Genomic DNA, 23,143 nt, shown 5'->3' on the forward strand with positions numbered 1-23,143 from the left:
AAAGTATTTTATTTTATTTTTCATCCATCCATCCATTAATTTATTTAAATGTAATTTATTATTTATATTTAATAAAAATATTTTATTTTATTTTTATTTCTTTTTCCATCAAGCATTGTTTTCTACTGTATATAGAAAAATCGGATCTAGACAACTTTCCCTTGACCGTCATCTGTGAATTAACTACAAAGAAATTATGTCTTTTCCTCCAGTCCATTTTTCCCTTGATTTTAAGTGCTAAGTGTTTTTCCATTCTACTTTAATGCCCTTGACTGGATCCATCCATTTCCACAGACGGTTTTAACTATTATCAAAGATAATGTCGGAAGAGGCCGTGGATCCCACTAACAATATTCCATGCAGTCATATCTGATTCTAACACACTTCATAAAAATCCCAAGACATCTGTCTCATTCTGAATGTAATTTTGATTTGATCTAAATTACCCAGCATCTGGTTGTACAATCATGGTATTTGATGATAATCATAAATGAGATTATGAAGCATCACAAAGAACCGCAGAAAATCTTTCAGAAAATTCAAAATTAGTGATAATCGTACAGTATATTAAGCTAACGGGCCTGCAGCTATAAATTACATTAAAATATTTGCATATAGACGATGGAAAATTTTATGAACCTGAGTGGCCAGTTTTGAATACTGAGCAAATATTTGGGGTTTGGGTTAATCGCACTAAATCAAACCTTTACTGAATATATCACACACGGATCATGCTTAATCCACTCATCCGGTGTGTATTGCCATCTCCTTTCTATTTTATGACATGGCTTGGAATATACTCACACACACACACAAGCCTGTGCTTTGATTGACGGCTGATGCAGAGATAATGAGATGCTTTACTGTGCTGCGAGTGGTAATTGCCTTGGCTTGGTGTGTGAAAATCAAGGCCACTTCGTGCCTCCGTGTCATTGTCATCCTGGATCACACCTGTTATCTGTCTGCTTGACTGCAACCAGACACTTACAGTTCACACACTCTCACTTACTCGGCTTAATCATTTCTTTTTAATTCTGTCATATTCAAGGATATTGATGTGTGCTACATTTGGGTGTCATTGCTGAGGCTTTTGAAAGAGACTTGCTGTCCATTTCCTCTTGTGCACAAACACACACTGGCACAGAATGACATGCTTCGCTAGCAGACAGTCAGGTGTTGAAAGGAAGAAATCTCTCTCTTATCTGCCTGTCTTCATCTGTGCTTCTTCAATGGCCTCATCAGACAGAGAGAGAGTGTTTGCACACACATTCCAACTTCAAAGAGAAAACTTGGAGAGATTTATCAGCTATCACAAAAAAGACTGATTTTAATTCCACCTCATACATTTCTTTGTTTAAGAGCAATTTTTAATTTCGTTTTAATTACTTTAATGACTTTTTCTTCTTTTGCTAATCAAAATATGTTGCATGTTGAAGCATGTGATATAATATAGGTAATGAAGCATTCTTGTCTTGTAATAGTTTTAAATGTGATGAAAGTGTACTCAAACTCAGACCACCCAAGATGTAGATGAGTTTGTTTCTTCATCAGAACAGATTTAGAGAAATTGAGCAACAAACTGTGCATCACTTGCTCACCAGTGCTCCACTGCAGTGAATGGGTGCCATCAGAATGAGCGTCCAAACATCTGATAAAAACATCACAATAATCCACAAGTAATTCACACAACTCAAAAGCTTCGTGTTTGTAAGGAACAAATCAAACATTAAGACATTTTTAACTTCAAACTGCTTATTGCTAAAATAGTCCTCTATCCACAATGCCACTTTTTCCCAGTAAAACAGCTGTCTCATCTGAATCAGGAGAGAAATATGCACAGATCAATGTGCAAGATGTGTGAGGACAATAGGGGATTGACTTTTTCACTGGAGGAAGCATTATTATGGATTATAGAATCATATTTTGGACAGAAGCAATGGTTTAAAAATGGCTTGATGGATTTGTTTCTTTGAAACGTAGCTTTTCACTTCACAAAATGTTAATTGATAGACTGAGTGTCTGTAGAGTCATGTGGATTACTTGTGGATTATTGTGTTTTTTTTTTTTTTAATCAGCTGTTTGGATTCTAATTCTGATGGCACCAATTCACTGCAGAGGAGCCACTGAGGAGCAAGTGATGTAAATACATTTCTCCAAATCTGTTCTGAAACAAACTCATATACATCTTAGACAGCCTGATGTCTGTACATTTTAGCACATTTAAATTTTTGGATGAACTATTCCTTTAATTTGGAGACCGGATATCAAGAATAAGTGCTTTGAAAATGCCATAGTTAAAGAAAAGTAGCTTTTAATAAACCATTCTAGTCAGAACACCAATAAACACAGACTGCATATAGACAGTTGTATTGGGTCAGAGCATTGCAACACTGACTTTCCACTCAATATTACTCTAATTCTCATTTTATTTTTTATCACACACACTCACACAAGCACTAAAACAGTAAAATAAATAAAATGTAATTCACAAATCTGTCAGTGAGCATTCTTAATTAAAGGTTTGTTTATATTGTGGCTTGGATGTGTTTTGCAATTCATCCATTTATTTGATGAATAGCCCTGACTGGCATTTCTGTGGTTAGGCAATAGCTATTTTGTGCAAACACACTTCAGGTTGTTCTGTTTTTTGCACAAATACTCGGACACACCAGCATGCATGCAAAATCCATATTGCACTATGACTCCAGATTCTGCTATGTTCATATAAAGCACAGAGGGGATTAAAATCATCATTTATGCATTAAAATCAACAAATCTACAAATCATGCTGCGCTCTATGCCATTTTTACAGAAAAGTCACAACAAATCTCACATAATCCTTATGCGTTCTGCATTGACATGCCATTTTCGCTGTACTCCTCTCTCCTCAGGGCGGATTTCATACTTTGCAGAACATATTCTAAAATGGCATGAAATAAAATTGTAAAAAAAAAATCACTCCTGGATTGAGCCCTTGACTCTTTCATGGTGCTTAATAACAACAAACGCATCTGTTTGTGGTCATGCACTGTGAAATGTTCTTGATCCATGAGGTTGTCAACAAAAGTTCGATTTGGAGGTAAGTTGATCCAATCATGTTTATAATACTGCAAATTGTATAATATAAAAATATATTGTAAAATTTGTAAAAATTTATAAATTGTAAAAATATGTACATATGTTTAAACTGTATTTATCTGTATCTGAACGTGTTTAATGTTAACTGTATGCACCAAGGGTCTGAGAGTAACGCAATTTCAATTCTCTGTATGTATGTGCTGTACATGTGGAAGAATTGACAATAAAGCTGAATTGAAATTGTGTTGCTAATCAGAATCCCTGAATTTATACATTGTGCAACAGAAAACTTGTGATTTTTATTTTTGTGATCTAATAAAACACTTTATCCGGTAAAAGTTTAAGTGAAAGGAAAAAGGACACACACTTGAATAAAATGGCAACATACTACATCCACAAGTGGGCATTGCCCTTTTTTGGACCTATATGATGTACAGTACCAAAAATGTTGGTTTGTTTATAGAGATTTGTTTTAGTATAGTTAATAGCTGACATCTAGCAGAGTAACCTGTACTTTGCACACTTCAAAATCAGGTCTACTGTTTTATGAATACTGTGTTTTGAATATCACGAGTAGTATGCAGGGCCCATTTGCTCCATGCCCCTGGTGAAACAAGCTTTTTTGTGTGATTTCTTTATATGCAAACTGTTTTTCCATCAGTGTTTACTAAAAATTATAATTTTTTGGTCATCTTGCACTTTAGTATCAGAAAAAGACACATTTTCCATTAATGTTTAATACATTTAGATATTATTGGCCTATAATTATAAACACGTTGTTTCCTTTGTTTTCAGAACAATGCACTGAAAATGTAGTCTTTTATCTTCAAAAACCTGTGTGCTACTGTTGTGAAGGCGTGTAGCGCGTGGGCGTCGTCCAGGGTGATAGAGAGCGAGTGAGAGCGCAGTCGTTCGCGTGTGATTTAGTGAAGATAAGCGCTGCACCCACATTACTAACATGTCCCGTGTTTTTGTTTTGATTTCGCCGCATGTATTTGCAATGCCTAATTGCGTTCAAAACATAAATGGGTGTTACTTTTAAGGTAAGTCTCCGCCCAGGGGGAGTAGCAGCGCTCCATCCACCTGCCAGACTACTTCAGCAGCAGACAGTCCGTGGACCTGGAGCGCGCTCGCTGCTGCTGCTGCTGCGTGGACAAAAATACACGAAACGCTTTGAAAACTCCGGGCGAGAGGGGATACGCGCACTTCATTTGAGCTTCCAAGGAGCTACTACTTTGAGGACACGTGTATGCAGTTACTTTACAGACTGGACGCATTGTTTTGGTTTCTGTACGTTTTCTTTGCGCTGGATTGCAAATGATTTGTACACAGGGACACACAGGATCGTCTTGAAGGTGAGTTCTGCATTCATTTCAGTTTATTTTATTATTAGCATGATTTTATGCTTCACGTCAAGTACAACATCACAAATACTTGTTTGTACAGAAGACCAGAGCAATTATTATCCAAATGTTTTTAAACACTATTTTGAAGAGGATCAGTCCATTACACGTCACTGAAATCCGATGAAATCGGATATTTTGAACGATTTATTGAGAGAAAATTGTATGTCACTGCTATTGATAATTGAAGTTCATTTGCAAGTCATATGCTGCTGATTTAATTAATAATTATAATTATTTTTTGAGTGGAATAAAAAAAGCAGTAGTTGTGACAGAAATCAAACACTTCAGTCTTTATGACTGATACTTCACTGGGTTTTCTTTCTTGTCTTTTTTTCATTAAATTTTTTTTTTTTTATAATTATTATTTCTTTTCAACACAGTTAAATAAATGGCCATTAAACTTCAGCAATAAAAACAAAACGTGCATTATGAATATTTTAATAATAATAAATCAATTATGACCAAGTGGAAGGTTTCCACAAAGAATTTGAAACAGTATGCTACCATTTATTGGTGGACTCAGTATTAAGGAACCGATAAACAAGTGTGTAAATATCTGTCAAGATTACACTCAAACTGTGACTTATCATTTATCTGATGTCTCTATTACAAATTCCCATTTTCTTCCATTCAATAAAAAGATAAGTGAATGGTTATGTGAAATCTCAATCATGAATGTGGATCCTCACCCCCTTCCTCCCTCCCTTCCCATGCAGGACCGAATAAATCTCTTGTGGGTCTTTGGATAAAGTGATCATGCAGGGAGCCGGGACTTTGGTGCTGGGGACCCTTCTGGTGTCTGTGTTCTCAGCTGTCTCGGTCCACAGCAGCCCTTTGTCTTCCCTGCCACCCGCTTCTGCTCCACGAGTCTTCCTGTCCTTCAAAGGTAAAATGCATTTCTGTTGTATATGCTGTGTCTCACACTGTTGCTCTGTGGATGACATCCACAAATGAACATAGAGATATATATAAACAACCGCAGCTGATATGATATAGATTGCATGAGAAACATGCATTATTATATTTGTCCTCAGCGTTTCCAGGAAACCAGAGTCTCATTATATTAACTTTCAGTGCATATGCTTCTATTGTAGTATTAGGCAATAGGGTTTTTTATTGTTTTGTGGGAATCTCTTCAGTTTTTTGCTGATCAAGCTTCTTGCCTTCTTAGGTTACCTGTCTGTTCACCTTTCTAATTCAAGGAGTTTTCACAGTCTGCTGCCTGAACTAATTTTATTTTCTGTTGCCTGTTATTGTGTTTCTTTAATTGGTTTTTCAAACACTCTTTGGGATTGAGCATGTCTACCAGCAAATACCTAAATTCAGAATTTGCGCTACACTCTGTGACTGTGAGTTTAACCCTTGCTGGGGGAATTGGATTTCATGTTGGGTCAGTTGGGGTTCGTGCACGACTCTTGGTTGGCTAAGCAATGCAATTAGTTTTAAGTTCTGAAACAGTATTTCCCTTGGGATTCTCTGAGCTGTTTTTTTTTTTTTTTTTGAATATCTATGTTCTTGGTAGTAGCCCATTTTCCAGGACTATGCATCCATGATTTCTTATAACAGTCTAGTTTTATTGTAATTTTATTCTCAGGAATTGCAATTGGATGGCATCTTAAACTATATGTTTACAATATTTTTTCCAAAATGGAATACTGATACTGTATGTGATATTGGACTGGTTTGTTTCCCAGGACCTTTATGTCCGATCGTAGTGTACGTCTGTCAGTCAACACTGACACTGACCACTTTTTACTGCCAAGATATACACTGGAGACATACTACATGCATGCGCTGGATGGGATATTCCAGCTTACGATATGACAAAATATGATATTTGAGTTTCTGGAGATTATCAAAACACATAAAAGATCTAGTCTGCTTAATGTAGGATGTGGTGAAAGCCCTTTGGATGGATTAAAGTTTTTAGTTCTGGTTACTTCTGCTCCTCTGTCCAGCAGCCTTCATTAAACACTAGAATCGTGTTCCTCCCTTGAGAGTGAATGTCTTGTGAAGAAGGCTACATTTGTTTAGGGCTTTAACTCACTAAACATTCTGTTCTCTCCCACAAACAGCTTCAAGCTTACTGGGATCTTGTTTTGGTTTTGTACTTGGATGTGCCATTAGAAAATCATTATGATGGCTAACCAAAATCCAGGCTTTCGTTGTAATTGCTTGCCTCTGTGCCTTTACGCTTTGAGACACACAGGACATCCTGTTTTATATCCCTCTCAGTTACTTAAATGTGACTGTTTTAGCCATGAGGTCATCATCTGTTCACTGTTGTAACAGGGTTGTGCACCATTCAGAATTACACAGAAAATTTTATTTTAATTTACAGACAAACTAAATGGGATGCACAATTGCAGTTTGAATGTAAGAAAGTAGAAATAAAATTAATTTAATTTACATTCATGAATTTAAAACATTTTCAAAGAAAATTTGAATGTTGACTTGGCAAAGCCTTGTTCAAAAGTTATGGAAAAGTCTTTTAGTTCTTAAAGCACAAGTTCACTGATTTTCAAGCTTTTTTCATTGTTACAATGTCTGTACTGTATGTAAATGAACAATGTATTTCTCTGTGTATCCCTGTTTATTTGTCCGCAAAAGTCAGCCAGATTGACCGAGACAGAACATTATGGATGTTGACATTTTTGGCTAAAGGGAATGGCACAGCCCATTTTCTCTGTTTTAAAAATAAAAATAGTGTTTGTGTTGCATAAACAGCCAAGATTTATTAAAAGCCTATCTTGCCAGCAGTGATAAGATAGATGGATAGATAGATAGATTTGAAAAGAGTCAATTCCTTTTACTATCAATTCAATTCCAGTTTTACTTCCTGTAGATTGTGGCCAATTCGAACTGAAATTGGAAACTGAAAAATAATCAGTTCCTCAGTTCTGAATTTTGAACAATCATGTGTTGTAATTTGTTGTTTAAATGCTAATGTGTTTGATATAGCAGTGGTTTTAATTTCATGCATGGAGTGTAATGATTCAGTTTAGCTTGAGGTCCGGTTTAAGAAAAACAGCGTAAAGAAAGAAATTAATACCTTTCAAGTGATCCTCCCTGGGGGGATTCAGGTATAATTCACTAGTACGTCCCTCATACACGCAAGCTTGAACACAAGCATAAATGCACCCACTCACACACACATTGACTGCGGTTCACCAAGATCTCCCTCTTTCTGATAGATTCTTATTCTCCAGTATGAGCATGTAGAGAGGGAGGGCAGGGAACTCAGCCAGACAGAGTCAGTTTTCGGCTCTGAGGGAGGACTTGGCTGCTGTTAGCGATGTCGGTGAGTTAAGAGAGCAGATACTGGTGTCTTCTTGTGCCCTTACGCATTTCAGACAGTCCAAACCACAAGAACATCCCTGGAAGCCCAATCATCTGTGAAGTTCAAGGTCTAGGGCTCTGCAGACATGACTTATTACAAGTTCAGACTCTTTTCTAAGGCTGTTCTCTTTTCTTTTTCCTTTTTATGGGAGTAACTATGATGTATTACATTTGCCCTTCTCTTTCACATGCACACACTTCTTTTTAAATCCCCTCTTTCCCATGTATCTCTGCAAGCCTGGGATTTACATGCTAAAAGGTAGTCCAGAGGACTTACGAAGACTCACATGACAGCCTAAGTTAATTTCTTTGCATATGAGCCCTCACATAACTCCTCATTTTTGGACATGACAGTGGATTTATGGGCATGTTTATGCGTATTATATCACTTTACAGTGGTTAGGAGAACCCTGGGATGATTCAAGGAGGAATGTTTGTGTGAATTGGTATTTTTGTGTGTGTGTGTGTGTTTGAAAATGGTACCACGGGTGTTGTTTGTGCACACTGTTTTAATTTAAATTCCACCAGTAAATTTTCTGAGGGGCAGAGCGCTTATTGCTCAATTTAGACAAGTGTTCTCAGACAAAGAACTGTTTAAAGTAAGTATCTCAAGGTGCATCACAACTAAAGCATGGTTCTGATGGCAGTGCATAAATTATCGCAATTAAATAAGGCATTTAAAGTAGTGTGCTTCATTTTCCTTTGCTGTTCATGTTAACACCTGTGTAACGTTTTTAAAAACGCTAAAGCAGTGATAGGCGATGGTCTGGATGAGATTAAAAGCGCATTGTCTCTGGTTTGAGAGCTTTAGCAGTTATCATATTTAAGGTAATGTGCTTATAGACTCTATCTTCTTCATATAGATCCATGACCCAGAATATTTTTTTTTAATTATAAGGATATGAGGCCTCACTCCAGGGCTTCTAGTCTAATAATAAATCAGAAATAATAACAAAATAAAATAATAAATAAATAAATTAAACTGTAGCAGCATCAGTGCAAACTGTGAGTTTCTTCTATGTTAGTGTCTCATTAGAGAGGTCAGAAGCGGTAGTGGTAGTTTTTATTTATTTATTTTTTTAATCAACTTTAACTGATTATTAGATGACTGCAAAGAAAGAAAGAAGTGACTATAACCTTATAGTGCACACAGTTTCACACTTGAGGGCTTCTGGTCTAAATAAATCACAAATATTAAGTAATAATAAATTAAAAAATATTAAAATATAGATACGTCTGGACAAAGTCTCATCAGAGAGGTCAATCTGTGTCATTTAAATCCTTTATTGGTTAAATGTCTTTTTGCTGTAGAAATTTGCAGTTTAGTGCTTCAGTACAAATCTAAAGATGAAACATATTACACACATGCGTGCATTTGCATACATATGAATGGAATACAAAAGCTAGTTTGACTGTCATTGTAATAAAGAAATATGAAAATGACAAATTAATGTTTTATTTGTATTTATTGGTTAAGATTTAAGATTCTATGCTTGTTTGAATGTATATGTGTGTATTAGCAGGTTTGAGTTTATCTCACTGTATGTGCTGGCAGAATAACATCAAAGATATATTTATCTTTGACGTACGATCCGGTGAACTCACTGAGATGCTTGATGTTTTGAAGTGTCATAAAATATCATGGTTCTGTAGGTGATGAATGGTGGTAAACCAAACCTGTTTCTTTTTATACTGTATTTGCTTATCAGCACTAATAACTAATACCCAAAAACGTGTATACTCAAACCACTGTAACTGCTTCCAGCAGCATTTTGTTGAACATGTTGGAAATGATCTAAGTTTTGGAAATATACTCTGACCTGGACACAGTATATTTTTATACACAGTATATATTTGTCTGTGCTGGAGGCTTTTTTTTATCTTCAAACCAAAGCCCTAATAACAGCCTATTTGAGGGTGCCAGAGGCTGAGGTTGTGACCCCAAAAAAACAGAAGCAGGTCATTGTCAGGGTGATCCGTCCTTGCTGTGTGGGAAAGAGTGAACAATTCCTAATGCTTGTAATGCTAATCTGCAGCCCCATTTAAAAGCATTTAACTCCATTCTTGCTGTTCATTTCATTATTTCTGAGTAACACCTAGATGCGTAATTGGCCGTGCCTGAAAAAGCAGAAAAAAACTGCTATACAAATATATCCAAACACCCAATTAGACCATTACACTGCTGCAGTGAGAACATTATCTCACATACAGCTACTGAAAACATTGTCTGTTACAGCTTCCAAGATCATTTTGTATTTCTAGAACGTTTTGCAATTAACATCCCATCACATTTTCGAATTCACTGGCTTTCTTTTGTTAGTTGAGTCTTGTTATATCCATTGTATTGTGCGGCTGAGGATGAAGCATAGTGGCTTTTCTTTAAATGCTGTAAAAGCATTTTCTCTATTCCCTTCTAACAATTCCCATTTAGTATTTATGTAAATTAGTTTGGCCTTAAGCATGATATCTGTTACTGTTGCCAGAAGATAAACAAAGACAAAAATGAAGACATTTAGTGAAAAGGAATGAGCTTTCTTTAATTGGAGCACATAGAGAACAAGAAAGAAAGAAAATTGCTATGCATTTTTCATGTTATGGCTGCTTAGATAATGGATGAATCTACTTAATTTTGTGTTAATAACAAATACAACAACACAAATTAAATAGACCAATGTCATTTTAAATGCTACAGGTGAATTCGGGGAATTTTAATGCAAAGTATAAACACTGAATATTCTTTCTGAGATTTGCTAAAGATTATATTTAAAATGTTATTTTACAAGATGAACTTTAACTGAGAGTTAGATAATGGCAAAGGTGAGAGAGAGAGAGAGAGAGAGAGAGAGAGAACGAGAGAGAGAGAAAGAAAGCAAGCAAGAAAAATAAGTCTTTATAACCTTACACTATAACACTTATTCTACACTCAATACTAGTTTCCACCCATGACATGATTAGGTTTATCCTTCATGTTGTCTTTACCTGGGTTCTAACTGGGTCAATTGCGACACTAGAGACCTCACTAAGTGCTTCCCTCTGACAATGCACACAGATACAGAGAGAATGAGAAAGCATATGTGTGTGAGAGAAAGAGAGAGCCTGGGAGCAATCACTGTCGCTCTGAAAGATGAACCTCCTTCAACCTGCCAAGATATGCCTAGGAGATCTGCTCAGACAGAAGGCGAGACACTGTCTCTTTCACTCGCACACTAAAGAGACACTAACTTACAGCTGCGTAGAGACTGTAGTGCCATTCAGTTCCGATTATTATTTCAGTGTCCAGCTCACCTGTGGCACTGACGGGAAAGTATTTGGAAAGGCCCGACCCTCTTTTGCCTTTCTCATTGGCGTCTTGTATCAATTTCTCCTGATCAACCAAAAAAATGTGTTTGTCTTCAGGTAACATTGAGGTTTTCCAATTTTAGCTGAAACGTGCAGGCTCAGTCAAGCTCTTGCTTTATAAGCAAAACCGCAGCGGCGTATCAGAACGGTATTAAAAACCAAAAGCGATGGGAATCATCAAAAATGCATTATTCTGAGCTGCTCCCATGAGGCTTTCTCTAATGGAGCTCTCGGCAGAGTAATAAACTTAACCTCTTGACCCTTCATTGAGTTTCAGCTTCATAAGAATCACTTAGAAAAGGCTGCATGGGACGTAGACAGGCGTGGGCTTGGAAAGGAAGGCCCGTTCTTTATTCTCTATTCTTTGTTGTGTTTGTTTTTGCCAAGGGTGATGTGGTCATGTGCTATATTAACTGAATTATGGCATCTTAGTCTCGCAGATAATAATGTTTTCTTCCGAATATCTTGAATGTGCTACATTTTGTTGTCTTATTTTAGACCAAACACATTTGTATGTGATGCCAGGGTGCAGCAGACGCTGTCTCAGTGCTGTTTGTGTCAAGGTGGCGGTGCATCCCAGCATCCTGTGCTGCGGCGCTGGATCTAAACTGTCACAGCGAGAGGAGAGTGGAGGTGACAGCAGCAGGGCTAAATATAGAGACCCTGCACTCCTACAACCCCTCTCTTACTTTCTCTTCTCTGTCTTCCTCTTTTTGTCGCTAACAAAAATACTACAGAAGTACCCTGGTGTCATGGTTTTTTAGACTTGTACCATGCTATTATTTTAAGTACCATGGCACATGGTAATCATTCAGAACAATGTTGTCATGATTTTTTTGGGACATGCACTATAGAACTACTATGGATTTTTGGACATTGTACCTTTTCTTTAGCTTACCTTTATGTACTATCGTAATTTTAGGAATGAGCTTTTATTTTATATTTTAAATTTTCATTTTAGTTTAGTTTAATTTAGTGATCTGACAAAATGTTCCTGTCACAGTTATTTAACTTAAAAATCTCAAATATTTTTATTCATTTGGCAAGATTCAAAATGGATCTTAAATTGGTTTATGTATTTACTCTGAAGTGGCCTGAATCTGAATTGAATTGCTTCAGAGGAATCATCATTTTGTTCAACATCACTGTTGCTAATGAAGTATTAAGTATTGATACTTGTTAATATAAATTATAAAGAAATTATTATAAATAATGAAGAAATTATATATAATATGGTCACAGTTTAGTTTGGGGACCAATTCTCAATATTGTCTCAATAAACTCCTAATTTGCTGTTAGGTAGTTGTTAAGTTTAGGTATAACAATTAAGGGATGTAAAATATGTTCATGCAGAATAAAGCATTAATAAACTGCCAAAACGCTAGTAATATGAATGCTAATAAGCGATTTCATAGTGAGAAGCTAGTTCATAGTGAGAATTGGTCCCTAAACTAAAGTGTTAATATATTTATGTATATATATATTTTTTTATACATTGACTGGCCCTATATTGAATTAGCATGGTATACTCACAATCTACCTTAGTATTGCCACTTTAAATCATTCTGCTTGTCTATCTGTCCATCCTTTTGGATGTTTTTCTCTCTCTAGCTCTCTTCTTGTATTTTGTGCTGTTTTCCATCAATTCCCAATTCTCTATTTCATTACTGTCTCTTGGTTGTCTTCCTTAGCTTCTTTTTTCTGTTCTATATTTTCATCCTCTCTGCTCCCAGGGGAGGTGTCTAACATGTCACTCCCTGAAGGAGTGTGGAAGCGCTCCCATGAGACAAGAAAGAGTGCAGACATTCATTTGAGTGAGGTCTGGGTCACAGCTCCTCACATGAGTCACTCATTGGGTTAGTTGTGGGTGTGTATGTGGCAGAGAAACATTCATTTTGAGAAAACTGTCATCTATGCAAGGAGACTGTGCATCATACTTTTTATTTTTACAATATGTCATGTTGTTTGTTAGATATCAGGACTAGTTGTGAAAAAGATGACTACTATCGATGCCATTATTGGCCTTTTTGTGGTTTAATGACAAATTAGTTACACGATTACATCAGTTACCTAAGACATGACCAAATGAGTATTGTAATGACTGTCTTCATCTGCATGCATGTTAAGTCATGTTGAATGTGATCTCATGGGAAAATGTAACTTATTTTCAAGGTGCAGATATTTGTTTGAATTCATATGATTTTTTGAAAAAAGCATGAATGTTTAACTCTAAACAAAACCATTATATTGTGCTTGCTTTTATTGTCTGTAAAAGAACCATCTTCTTTCTCTGCAGACACAGAGATATTTTCTTATATATATATATATATATATATATATATTGTCTTTTTTTGTTATCGCTTCTATCACAGCCATATTCACAGTGCTCACACACTCTTGTCTTGTCTTGTAACACTTATCTGCAGCCTGTGTGTTTTATCATTGACTTTCTCATTGCTAATCAGCATTCACATTCACTCGTTTCTGACACTATCACTCCCCTCATGTTCTATTTTCTATCTGTCTGCAGCTCCTCATCTCTGATCCACCGTTCGCTTCAAAGGCATTTAAAAGCGTCAGGAGTGTAGATGGCTGCCTTGTTATAAACCAAAGGTTATCCGGTCTGGATAAATGGTTGCACTGTCAGCCGGTTTGATGTGTTTCTTTCTGGAGTGTAACACAGGGGTTTCTGTAACCTAATGCAGAAACTCATGCAGAGTATCAAAACATTTTTCTATTGCTTTTGGAGAGCAGTTTTGGGAAAATGAGGCAAATCTTCTCACTTGTCACTTTGAGAAACAGGCAGGGTTGGTATTCTGTACTGATGTAAGACAAAGATGCTCTGTTTGTAAGCTGTGTGTGTCTCTTATAGCTCTCCCATGCTGATTGTGTTTTGGGAGGACAGATGGAAATGTGTCAGACAGAATGAAAATAACCTGATATATGTTTCCTGACTTCACTCCTTTAAAATTTCCCATCGCTTTTTAGACTGAAAATAGCAAGATTCAAGCTGTGATGAGCTTTAGTAGGGCTGCAGCTACACATATTAATTGGTAAATCTGTTGTAAACGTAGGCTACAATATAAATTTTTTTAAAATTTAAAAAAAAGTTTAAATAAGGTTACATTTTCGGCATTAAATGTACACTATTGTTTAAAAGATTTTGTAAAGTGCTGACTTTTCTGCAGCCATTACTCCTATCTGCAGAGTCACATGATCCTTCAGAAATCATTCAGATATGCTGATCTTGTGCTTAAGAAACATTTCTTAATTAATATCAGTGCTGAAAACAGTTGAGCTTCTTAATGTTTTTGTGGAAACCGTGACAGATTTTCAAGATCCTTTAATAGAAAAAGAACAGCATTTATTTGAAATAGATTTGCAACTATGTAAACGCCATTTGATCAATTTAATGTATTCTTGCGGAGTAAAAATATTTGAAAGAATCTTGCTGACTGTTTTTTTTTATTTTTACCAGTTGTGTAAACACAGCAAATGTGTTTTTTCCCATAGAAAAACATTTTGCATTAGTTACATAGAGCTCTCATCAAAACACAACTAATGTATTATTTATTAGTGGTTTAATTGATTAGTTGTTGCAGGCCTAAACTGAAGTTTAGTGGGGGGCTTAAAACAAGTGGCAACTTTAAAATGTAGTGGCATGAGCATTCTGGTGAGAGAAAGTCTCTGTCCTCTCCCGGACCTTAATTGCTCAGAGAGGATCCATGTTGTCTCGTCCTATTGTGTTTTTTTGCCACAAATGAAGAAGGAGAAAGAGAAAGACTGTGTGGTCCACTGTGAGTTGATTCAGTAAGACACACCAGTATTCAGGTCTGTTTATAATGAGAGGTTACAATAGGCTTTGTTACCAGGCAGCTTCACTGAACCCCAGACCTGGACCCCATGACACTTCTGTGCAGTCAGGGGAGTTACTGAGATGCTGGGTAACAGTGTGAGAGATTGAGACAGGGGAGATACATGCAAAGGCAAATATGGTCAACAGCATCAGATAATAATGATTCTTACAGGAATAGTGCACCCCAAAATAAATAAAGAAGTAAATTATACACTACCATTCAAAATTTTAGGGTTGGTAAGGTTTTAATGTTTTTTTTTTTCCACTTAATGTATTTATTACTGTATTACTGTATAAAAAATATAGTAAAGCAGTAATATTGTGAAATATTATTATAATATAAACATAACAATATACATATATAACTCTTTACTATTTTAATATATTTAAAAATGTAATTTATTCCTGTCATGAAAAGCTGAATTTTCAGCATCATGACTCCAGTCTTCTCGTCACATGATCCTTCAGAAATCATATATTGATTTAATGCTCAAGAATATGATCATCAGTGTTGAAAAGTTGTACTGCTTAATGTTTTTGTGGAAACCAATTTTTTTTACATCTATTGTAACTTTTTTGTCTCTAGTGTTGCATGAAAAATATCAACATACAGATTCATAATGGTTGATTAAATTAATTTATTTAAATTTTTAAAAAATATTTCATTTGTTAGGCAACTGCGCCTTTTAAGGTCAGAGTGTTTCTTTTAAGAGCCACCTTGGACATGAAGATAAGAGCAGAAGAGTGGGTTTTAATAATAATTTCCCCCACAAATAAAGTGTGTGTGTCTATGACAATGTGTGTGTGTGTGTGTCTCTGTGTTCATACACCATTTTCTTTCCATCAGCAAAGACAATGCCTTTCTCTTGCGTGTCTACTGGTTTGGTTGCCATGGCAGCATTTCTTTTGTTACCTGTCACTGTTATGGCACATTACACCTGTTATTTGATAGCGGTTTTTCTGCAAGTTCTTAGAATTTCTCAAAATTCACACTTTGATCTAACTGAAGAGAGGAGGTCTTTTTTTTTTTTTTAGTATAGTCATGGGAGTGACAACAGATACAACCATTTCTTTCTTGGCTGACAACAGAGAGAAGATGAGTTGTTACATTTCCCAACACACACATACAAACCAACAGAGAAAGAGAGAGATTCTCCCTCCAGATGTGGTCTGGGTGTGGGAGTTACAGCCTGGAGGTTACCAGACATGCTTGACCTTAGGGGGAGCGTGAGGTCAAGGGCGCCTCTCCCTTCATGTTGTTTTAGACTGCCACCATTTATTACCATCTGTCAGTCAGGCATGGACTTTAATATCACGGCAGTACTTAGACTCAGACAATGACCTGTGCTGACACACCAAAGCATCATGACAGAGAAAGCACAGAGGGAGCTAGCCAATCAGAGTACATAGACGGCACTGGATGGAGAGAACAGAATGTGAATTCACAACAGGGGTTATTGGGTGGTAAAAGGAAAAATGTGCCCATCATTGACTGGCTGGCATGTGTCCATCATGTTAGAGGACAGAGAAGGACAGAAAAGAGAATGAGACAAAAACAGCGTTTGTTTATCCTTAAAACAGAAGTGTATTTATGAAATTCAGTTTATATAGATCGATGGATAGTTTAATAAATAAGATTTTTAATGGTTTTGAAGTCACTTATGCTTAACAAGGCTGCATTTGTTTTATCAAAAATACAGTAAAACAGTAACATTGATCTATTACGTGAAACATTTCTTTTTAAGTTATTACCAGTGTTGAAAACAGTTTTTGCTGCTTAATATTTTTGTGGAAACTGTGATGCATAATTTTGAGGTAAGATTACAAAAAAGTAAAATAAATTAATACTTTTTTAGAAAGAGTGCATTAAATTGATTAAATGTGATGCTTAAGTCATTAATAATGTTACCACAGATTTCTGTTTCAAGTAAATGATTGCAGCATGCCAGCATAAATGCTGTTATCCAGCTGTTTAATATACAGTAAGTTATAGTAACCATTGTTCACTTTACCTATTTTTGCTGCACTAAGCCTCAAACAAAAGCTTAATTTTTGCATTGCAGAAATCTTCAAATAAAGCATATAACCATTGCACATCTCAGAACAACACACATGGTGTTTGAATCAATGTTTTTGAAACAATCGGTTGAATAAATGATTCAGTGACTCACTCTTAAAGACCAGTCACTTGTTTCAATCCTAAATGACTTGATCTGATGAATCGATTTGAATGAATGATTCCGTGAGACACTCATAAAGATGATGCCTTTTTGATTTTCTTATCTGATTCTCCAAATAACAAGCAATATATGCTGTCGATGTCCTAATTAATTGACTAATACTGTATGTGCACAGATGTCTTATTTGTTTCTGTTTTTATTTTAGGAGATATGTCATTGCTATAATATTTTAGACAAATATAGTAATGGAATTGTCATCTGAGATCACTGCTGTACCATGGCGCCTCCATGATACTTGTTTTGTAGAGGGTTTGGTAGAAAAATCCTGATGTTACCATATAGCTGTTTACTGGTCTTGGGATCATTTATGTAATGAGAGAGAATTGTAAACCTGATTTCACTGTGCTTGTTAAATGTTGATGTAGTGTTTTCTAAAGTATATACAAGTTAGAGCGAATTACATACCTGACAATTTAATGATAGGGTAGATGAGAGGTAACAATCATACTCACTGGAAGCACACTGGCAATCTACTCTTATGTTTAATTCAGTGAGAGTATGCATCTGTGCGTGTCTGTGCATCTCTCAGGTAAGTTTTTTTTTTTTTTTTTCTCCAGATGTTCCTCATCATTTCAGAGGAATGGCACATGTGGGCTGGAGAGTTAGATGGGTGGGAAAGATGGGCTTGTGGTTCTCCGCCAAATTCAGCTGGAGTCTCAAGTGACTTTAGATGCTGTGTAGATTATGTACGTGTGTTTATGAATGTCTGAGATGAGACTGGAATCGTTGGAGTCGTTTGTGGTGTTTGCTCATGTTGTTGTGTGATGAAGTGATCTCAGGCTCATTAAAGGCAAAGTTTGCTCAGGAGGTCAATGAGATGATGCCTCAGACGCTCCTCTATTTTTGTACTTTGAAGTAAAGGGCTGTGAATGTAGACACCCCTAAGGCTGCACTGGCTCTTCTAGACTTGGCCGCTGTTTCTGTCTGTCTTTCTCTGTCTCTTTTTTTTGTCCCCTGCTGTCTCATTCCTCTTTTTTATGACTCCCTTATTGCTCTTAGTATTTGCCTTCCAAAACAAATAGCTCTATTGTTTGTAATCTTTTTTCTGGGGGTTTTGAGTGAAAATCTGAAGCAATGTTCACTTATTGATAATTACTTTAAGTCTCTCTCTCTCTCTCTCGCTCTATATATATATATATATATATATATATATTATGTAACTTTATAAAGAAGTGTTTTTAATAAACATTTAAATAATATTAAATATGTAAATACATTTTATTCTATATTATATAGCTCTATATGTAGCTCAATAAGTTTTGTGTTAAGTTTTTCAAGAATTGTGTTCAACAGCATATTTGTTTTGGTATCACATTTGCTTTTCTAACAAAACTTTTACGTTTTTTTGGGACACTGGGGCAATACTGCATTCTGTGAGATAATATGGTGTATACTGTGTAAATGAAAATGATACCACCATATACTGCACAATAAATATTTTAGTCATGATCACGATTTATGCTTCTCTTAATTTAATTCATAATTGTTTGCTTGTTGTACTTGTCCAGTGGTTATTTTTCCTGGAAAACATTCCATTATTTTAATTTGCTATTTGACATTATCCTGAATTGGTTACAAGCTTCAAGCTTTTGTGGTTGTGGTTGCCAGATATCAAGAGTTTAAACCCTCCAATCAGAGCAGTGGTTTACTTAAGCTTCCCAAACTGGCAACCCTGCACACACATTCTCTCCACATTACGGAAAAGCGCTGATGAGCTGAAGACACGGGCAAACATGTAAGTTGGAGTTTAGCAATCTCTATTGAGATATTCTGCTCAAATAAAGGGGCAATACAGTCTTTTTTTTAGCAATATACTTGAGATTAACCATTTAACTATTATCATGCAGCCCTACCACCACCGTACATTTTTGTACAAAGTGCTATCCTGACCCAAATCAAATGCTCATAGTTGATATCGTTCTATTTTCCTCTACAATCTGTGTCACTTTGAACTTTACACACACCTCACCAATGATTCACCAGTGAGGTCTTGGGATGAGGTCAGTTTTTGTCCATGCACAGGTGCACGCTTACAAAAAAATCCAGATGAAACTTTGACCGACATGCTGATATTGCTATAGTGAAATATTGCTGACTACAATTGCTCAGGAAATATTTAACACTTTTAATGAAAAAGTTTGTCCCTCTCTTCTTACATAAAATGGGAATACTCTAGACTCTTTTTAAATCCCAGATTTAAGCTCTTATCACATTTGGATATAAATTGATGTTGACATGTGGTTTACTTTTTTTTAAACAGAAGAGAATAATAGATTGATAAGGAGATATTAAGGGTTAAAACAACAGAAAGTGTGAACAATCAAATAATTATATTCAGATCCTTGTCATTCAACCCTGCCATTCAAGGGTTCTCAAAGAAAATACAAATCTTTTACAATCATTAATTTTATCTATATACAGTTATTTTGCAGATATACAGCACACAACTTAACGGATATGTAATTTCAACTTTATGTGTCTGAAAAAATATATATCAGGCTACTGTTTAAGTCTTTTAAGAACATACTAAAACAACATAGAAGGTCAGCGTAGACATAGATAAGCAATTTGCAGGCTGTTTTTAATGATAAACTATTAACACTTAAGGGTCGTACTGTGCAAAGCTGACTCCCTTAGTATGAGACCAAATGTTCTCATTGGATTAGTTTGACATTACCACTTAAACATTAGACAGCAGATGAAAGAACAAAGTTCTGAGAAGCATGTCAAATATGTCTGCCAGAGGAAGTAGTGAGTCTTTTGGGATGGAGCCTGACAAGAGATTTTATTAATTGTGGTCTGATTCAGTTCAGTATACTTGGAGAGGATATTGGATCATATTTTCACCTCTAAAGACTTTCAGAGCCTTACGCTATAGAAACGGTAAAGCTATAAAGTCAAAATCATCACTCTTACAGACACATTCAGGTTAAAACCACAAGCTTGAGTATTAGCATCCCTCGACAGTTCAAAAAATATAGCACAAGGGCCAGATTATTATTTTTTTCTTTTTACAGCTGAGATTTACAGCTTGAATCTTGATTCTGTCAAACTGGTCCCATTGGAGGCAAAATAGATATGCTAAACCATACCTTTTGCTGAAAAAAAGACACAAACAGATGTGAAATTGGAGAGCAAGAAAGATTTTGTGCATATGTCCCAACGTTCAAACCATCCCACACTTCATAATCCTTTTGTGAGTCTCCTGTAAGATGAAAACACATTGACTCGATAACAAGATGGAAATGTAGATGGGATGAATTGGGACAAAGAGCGTAATAGGATAAGAGAAGTGCATGCTGGAGAGACGCCAAGAGGAATGTGTTAGGTGTCTGTCTTGAGTTGGCTAACATCTGTTTCTTCGATTATTGAACGTGATGTCTGTGCTGCCTGCTTATTTTGTTACAGAGAGAATCAAGTGAAAACATATTTACTGCTCTCCAAGCTGCTTCTCTGGCGTGTTTGTGTGTGTGTTGGGTGGCTACCCACGAGTAGTGCATTGTAATCACCTTTATAAAATTGTAACTTACATTTTTCTGGTCATACTGTATGTGTGCATGCAATATATTTACTGAAACTGTTTCTCTCAATTATCAAGCAACCGATAATCTGTAGCGATTTATTATAAGTGCAAACCTTATGAAAAAGTGATTACTAGGACTACAGAATCTACAGTATTTAATAAAATTGATAAAAATTAAATAGTTGACAAAAATGCCATTGTTGTCTGTGCTTTAAAGAGATAGTTTGCCCGTGAATAAAGATTATATCACCATTTACTAACTCTTATGTTGTTCCAAACCTTAAAGGCTTGCTTTCTTCTACAGAACTTGCAGAAAATTATATTTTGAAGAATGTTTCAACTGTTTGTGTCCAAACAGTGAAAGGCAATGGGGTCCAAAGCATTATTAGATCCCACTGACCTTTTGTGTTACACAGAATAAAGTCATGCAAGTTTAGAATGACATGTGGATGATTAAATAATAACAATTTTCGTATATTGCCTACAATGCATAGCATATATTTACATTTTTTGTTTGTTTGTTAGCATTCAATCAGCACATTGTTTAAAGGAGAGTGTTAGACGAACTCAAGGCCACACAGATGCAGAAAGCTCTGCAGATTTCCTCAGATTTTGAACAGCCGTTACACATTCCCTACCCTTAGCATGTTTGTTTATTAAAGATATTGGACACATTTGTTGTGTAATGTAGTACTCTTGGCTTTGTTTATCCGATTTGACCACATTTCAACCCATTTCTACAGATTTTTCCCTCCAAAATAACCCAGAAAATGTGCATGCTTCACAAGACGTGGAATAACATGCATTTCAACTGCTTGGCATATTTATCTGTTCAGTTAATTAATTGATTGAAATAGTAATCAACAGTTTAACAATGATCAGAATAGCTGTTAGCTGCATCTTAAAGCATAGTGACAGTACTCAAAAGAAGCATTTTGACTAAGGAAACTTATAATTGACAATAGTGCTTGAGAATCCAAATAGAGTAAGAAAGAAACTGTGTATTTGAACTTCCTTATCAAAATGTCCCAATTAAGTCCTCATGTTGAGACTGTGCTCAGCGATTTCCCACATCATAACTCCTGAAGACTGATCATGTTGACTTTGCCAGTGAAAGCATACCTTATTAATCCCTATCATTTCATGTTTTCCTTCACAGACCGTTTATCACAATGATGTTTCATTTGGCTCGTGAATTCAATTAGTTAATCAAACAAGAGACAATCCCATTAGATAATTTCATGGATGGTTTGGGTTTAATTGGCTGTAACATGGATTAAATGATGTCTTATTAAAACATGTAAGGTGATCCATTTTTATGGGGGCACATCTAACCTCTGGGACTATCTGTTGCAGATGTCAAACCAGCAAAACAAAGAAGAAAAATAGGATGTTTTTTCTCCTTGCTGAAGCTTGTTAACTTTTTCCATTCACTGACTGTGATTTTTAAATGCACTTTATTCTCTCCCTCTTTTCATGTTAATCTCCATCATGCTAATAATAGGAATTTAGCCACTTTGACGCACTCACTATTCTGTTTCTTTCATCTGCTCCTTCTGTTTCTGCTGGATATTGTCAGCTAAAGTTCAATGCCATCTCTCTGTGAAAATCTTTGTTGTCAGGGCTCAGAGGTCATGGGGTCACTGAAAAGGACTGCCCACTTGTCTGTCAAATGAGAAAGGGGGCTTTAGCCCTAAAACTCAAGCTCGCCTTTAGTGGGTGGGGTTAGCTTGTCTGTCACCATGAACTGCAAAGAGGCAGTAATCCATTGGCTTGTCAAGCTGTCAATCAGCTTTGCATAGCATGGGGTATTATGTATTTATGCAGAAGATAAAAGCTAGAGACTGCTCTCTTAATCAGAATGGTTTTCAGTGTGCAATGACTCTGCATTTCTTTTTTTATTGAAATTCCTTCTTTATTGAAATTGAGCTGTTGTGGGTTCGTTTTTATCTATTTACTCTTGTCAGTGTCTAGAGGTGATGGCCATTTGAATTGTAATTAAGTCGTACATGCTCAATCTGCCAAAGGCCACTTTGATTGCCCCTCACAAATATACTGGAACTTTTGTCGTTAATAAGAGTGAAAATTAGGCCACTTTTTGTATTTAATTCAAAGTGTCCTAAAAGCATAGTATCTGTCTATTGTCTTTTGACATATAGCTTCTATAGGACATATGTGAACAAATGGGATTTGAACTACATTTTAAATGTAGTATTTAGTATTTTAAATGCATTTATAGTGCTTTAAATGTAAACAACTTTGCGTTTAAATTATTAATTTAGCTTTTTTAGCTTTTAATATTTTAGCTTTTAACCAAATGCAAAAAAACAAAAACAAACAAAAAAACATAAGCAAAATTATC

The 23,143-nt window shown here is 35.8% G+C and overlaps 1 protein-coding gene across 1 annotated transcript in view; it reads left to right on the forward strand.

Moving 5' to 3' along the window:
* Window positions 1–4,166: 4,166 nt before the first annotated feature.
* The window catches only part of LOC306844561 (semaphorin-3F-like), a 44,466-nt gene continuing 25,489 nt past the window's right edge, over window positions 4,167–23,143 (forward strand). The window contains exons 1-2 of the mRNA XM_079376787.1: window positions 4,167–4,433; window positions 5,201–5,370. Of these exons, the coding sequence (XP_079232913.1) occupies window positions 5,241–5,370 (130 nt within the window). The 5' untranslated portion in view covers window positions 4,167–4,433; window positions 5,201–5,240. The remainder of the gene's footprint in view (window positions 4,434–5,200; window positions 5,371–23,143) is intronic.

This window comes from Barbus barbus (assembly GCF_936440315.1).
Source record: "Barbus barbus genome assembly, chromosome: 25".
NCBI lineage: Eukaryota > Metazoa > Chordata > Actinopteri > Cypriniformes > Cyprinidae > Barbus > Barbus barbus.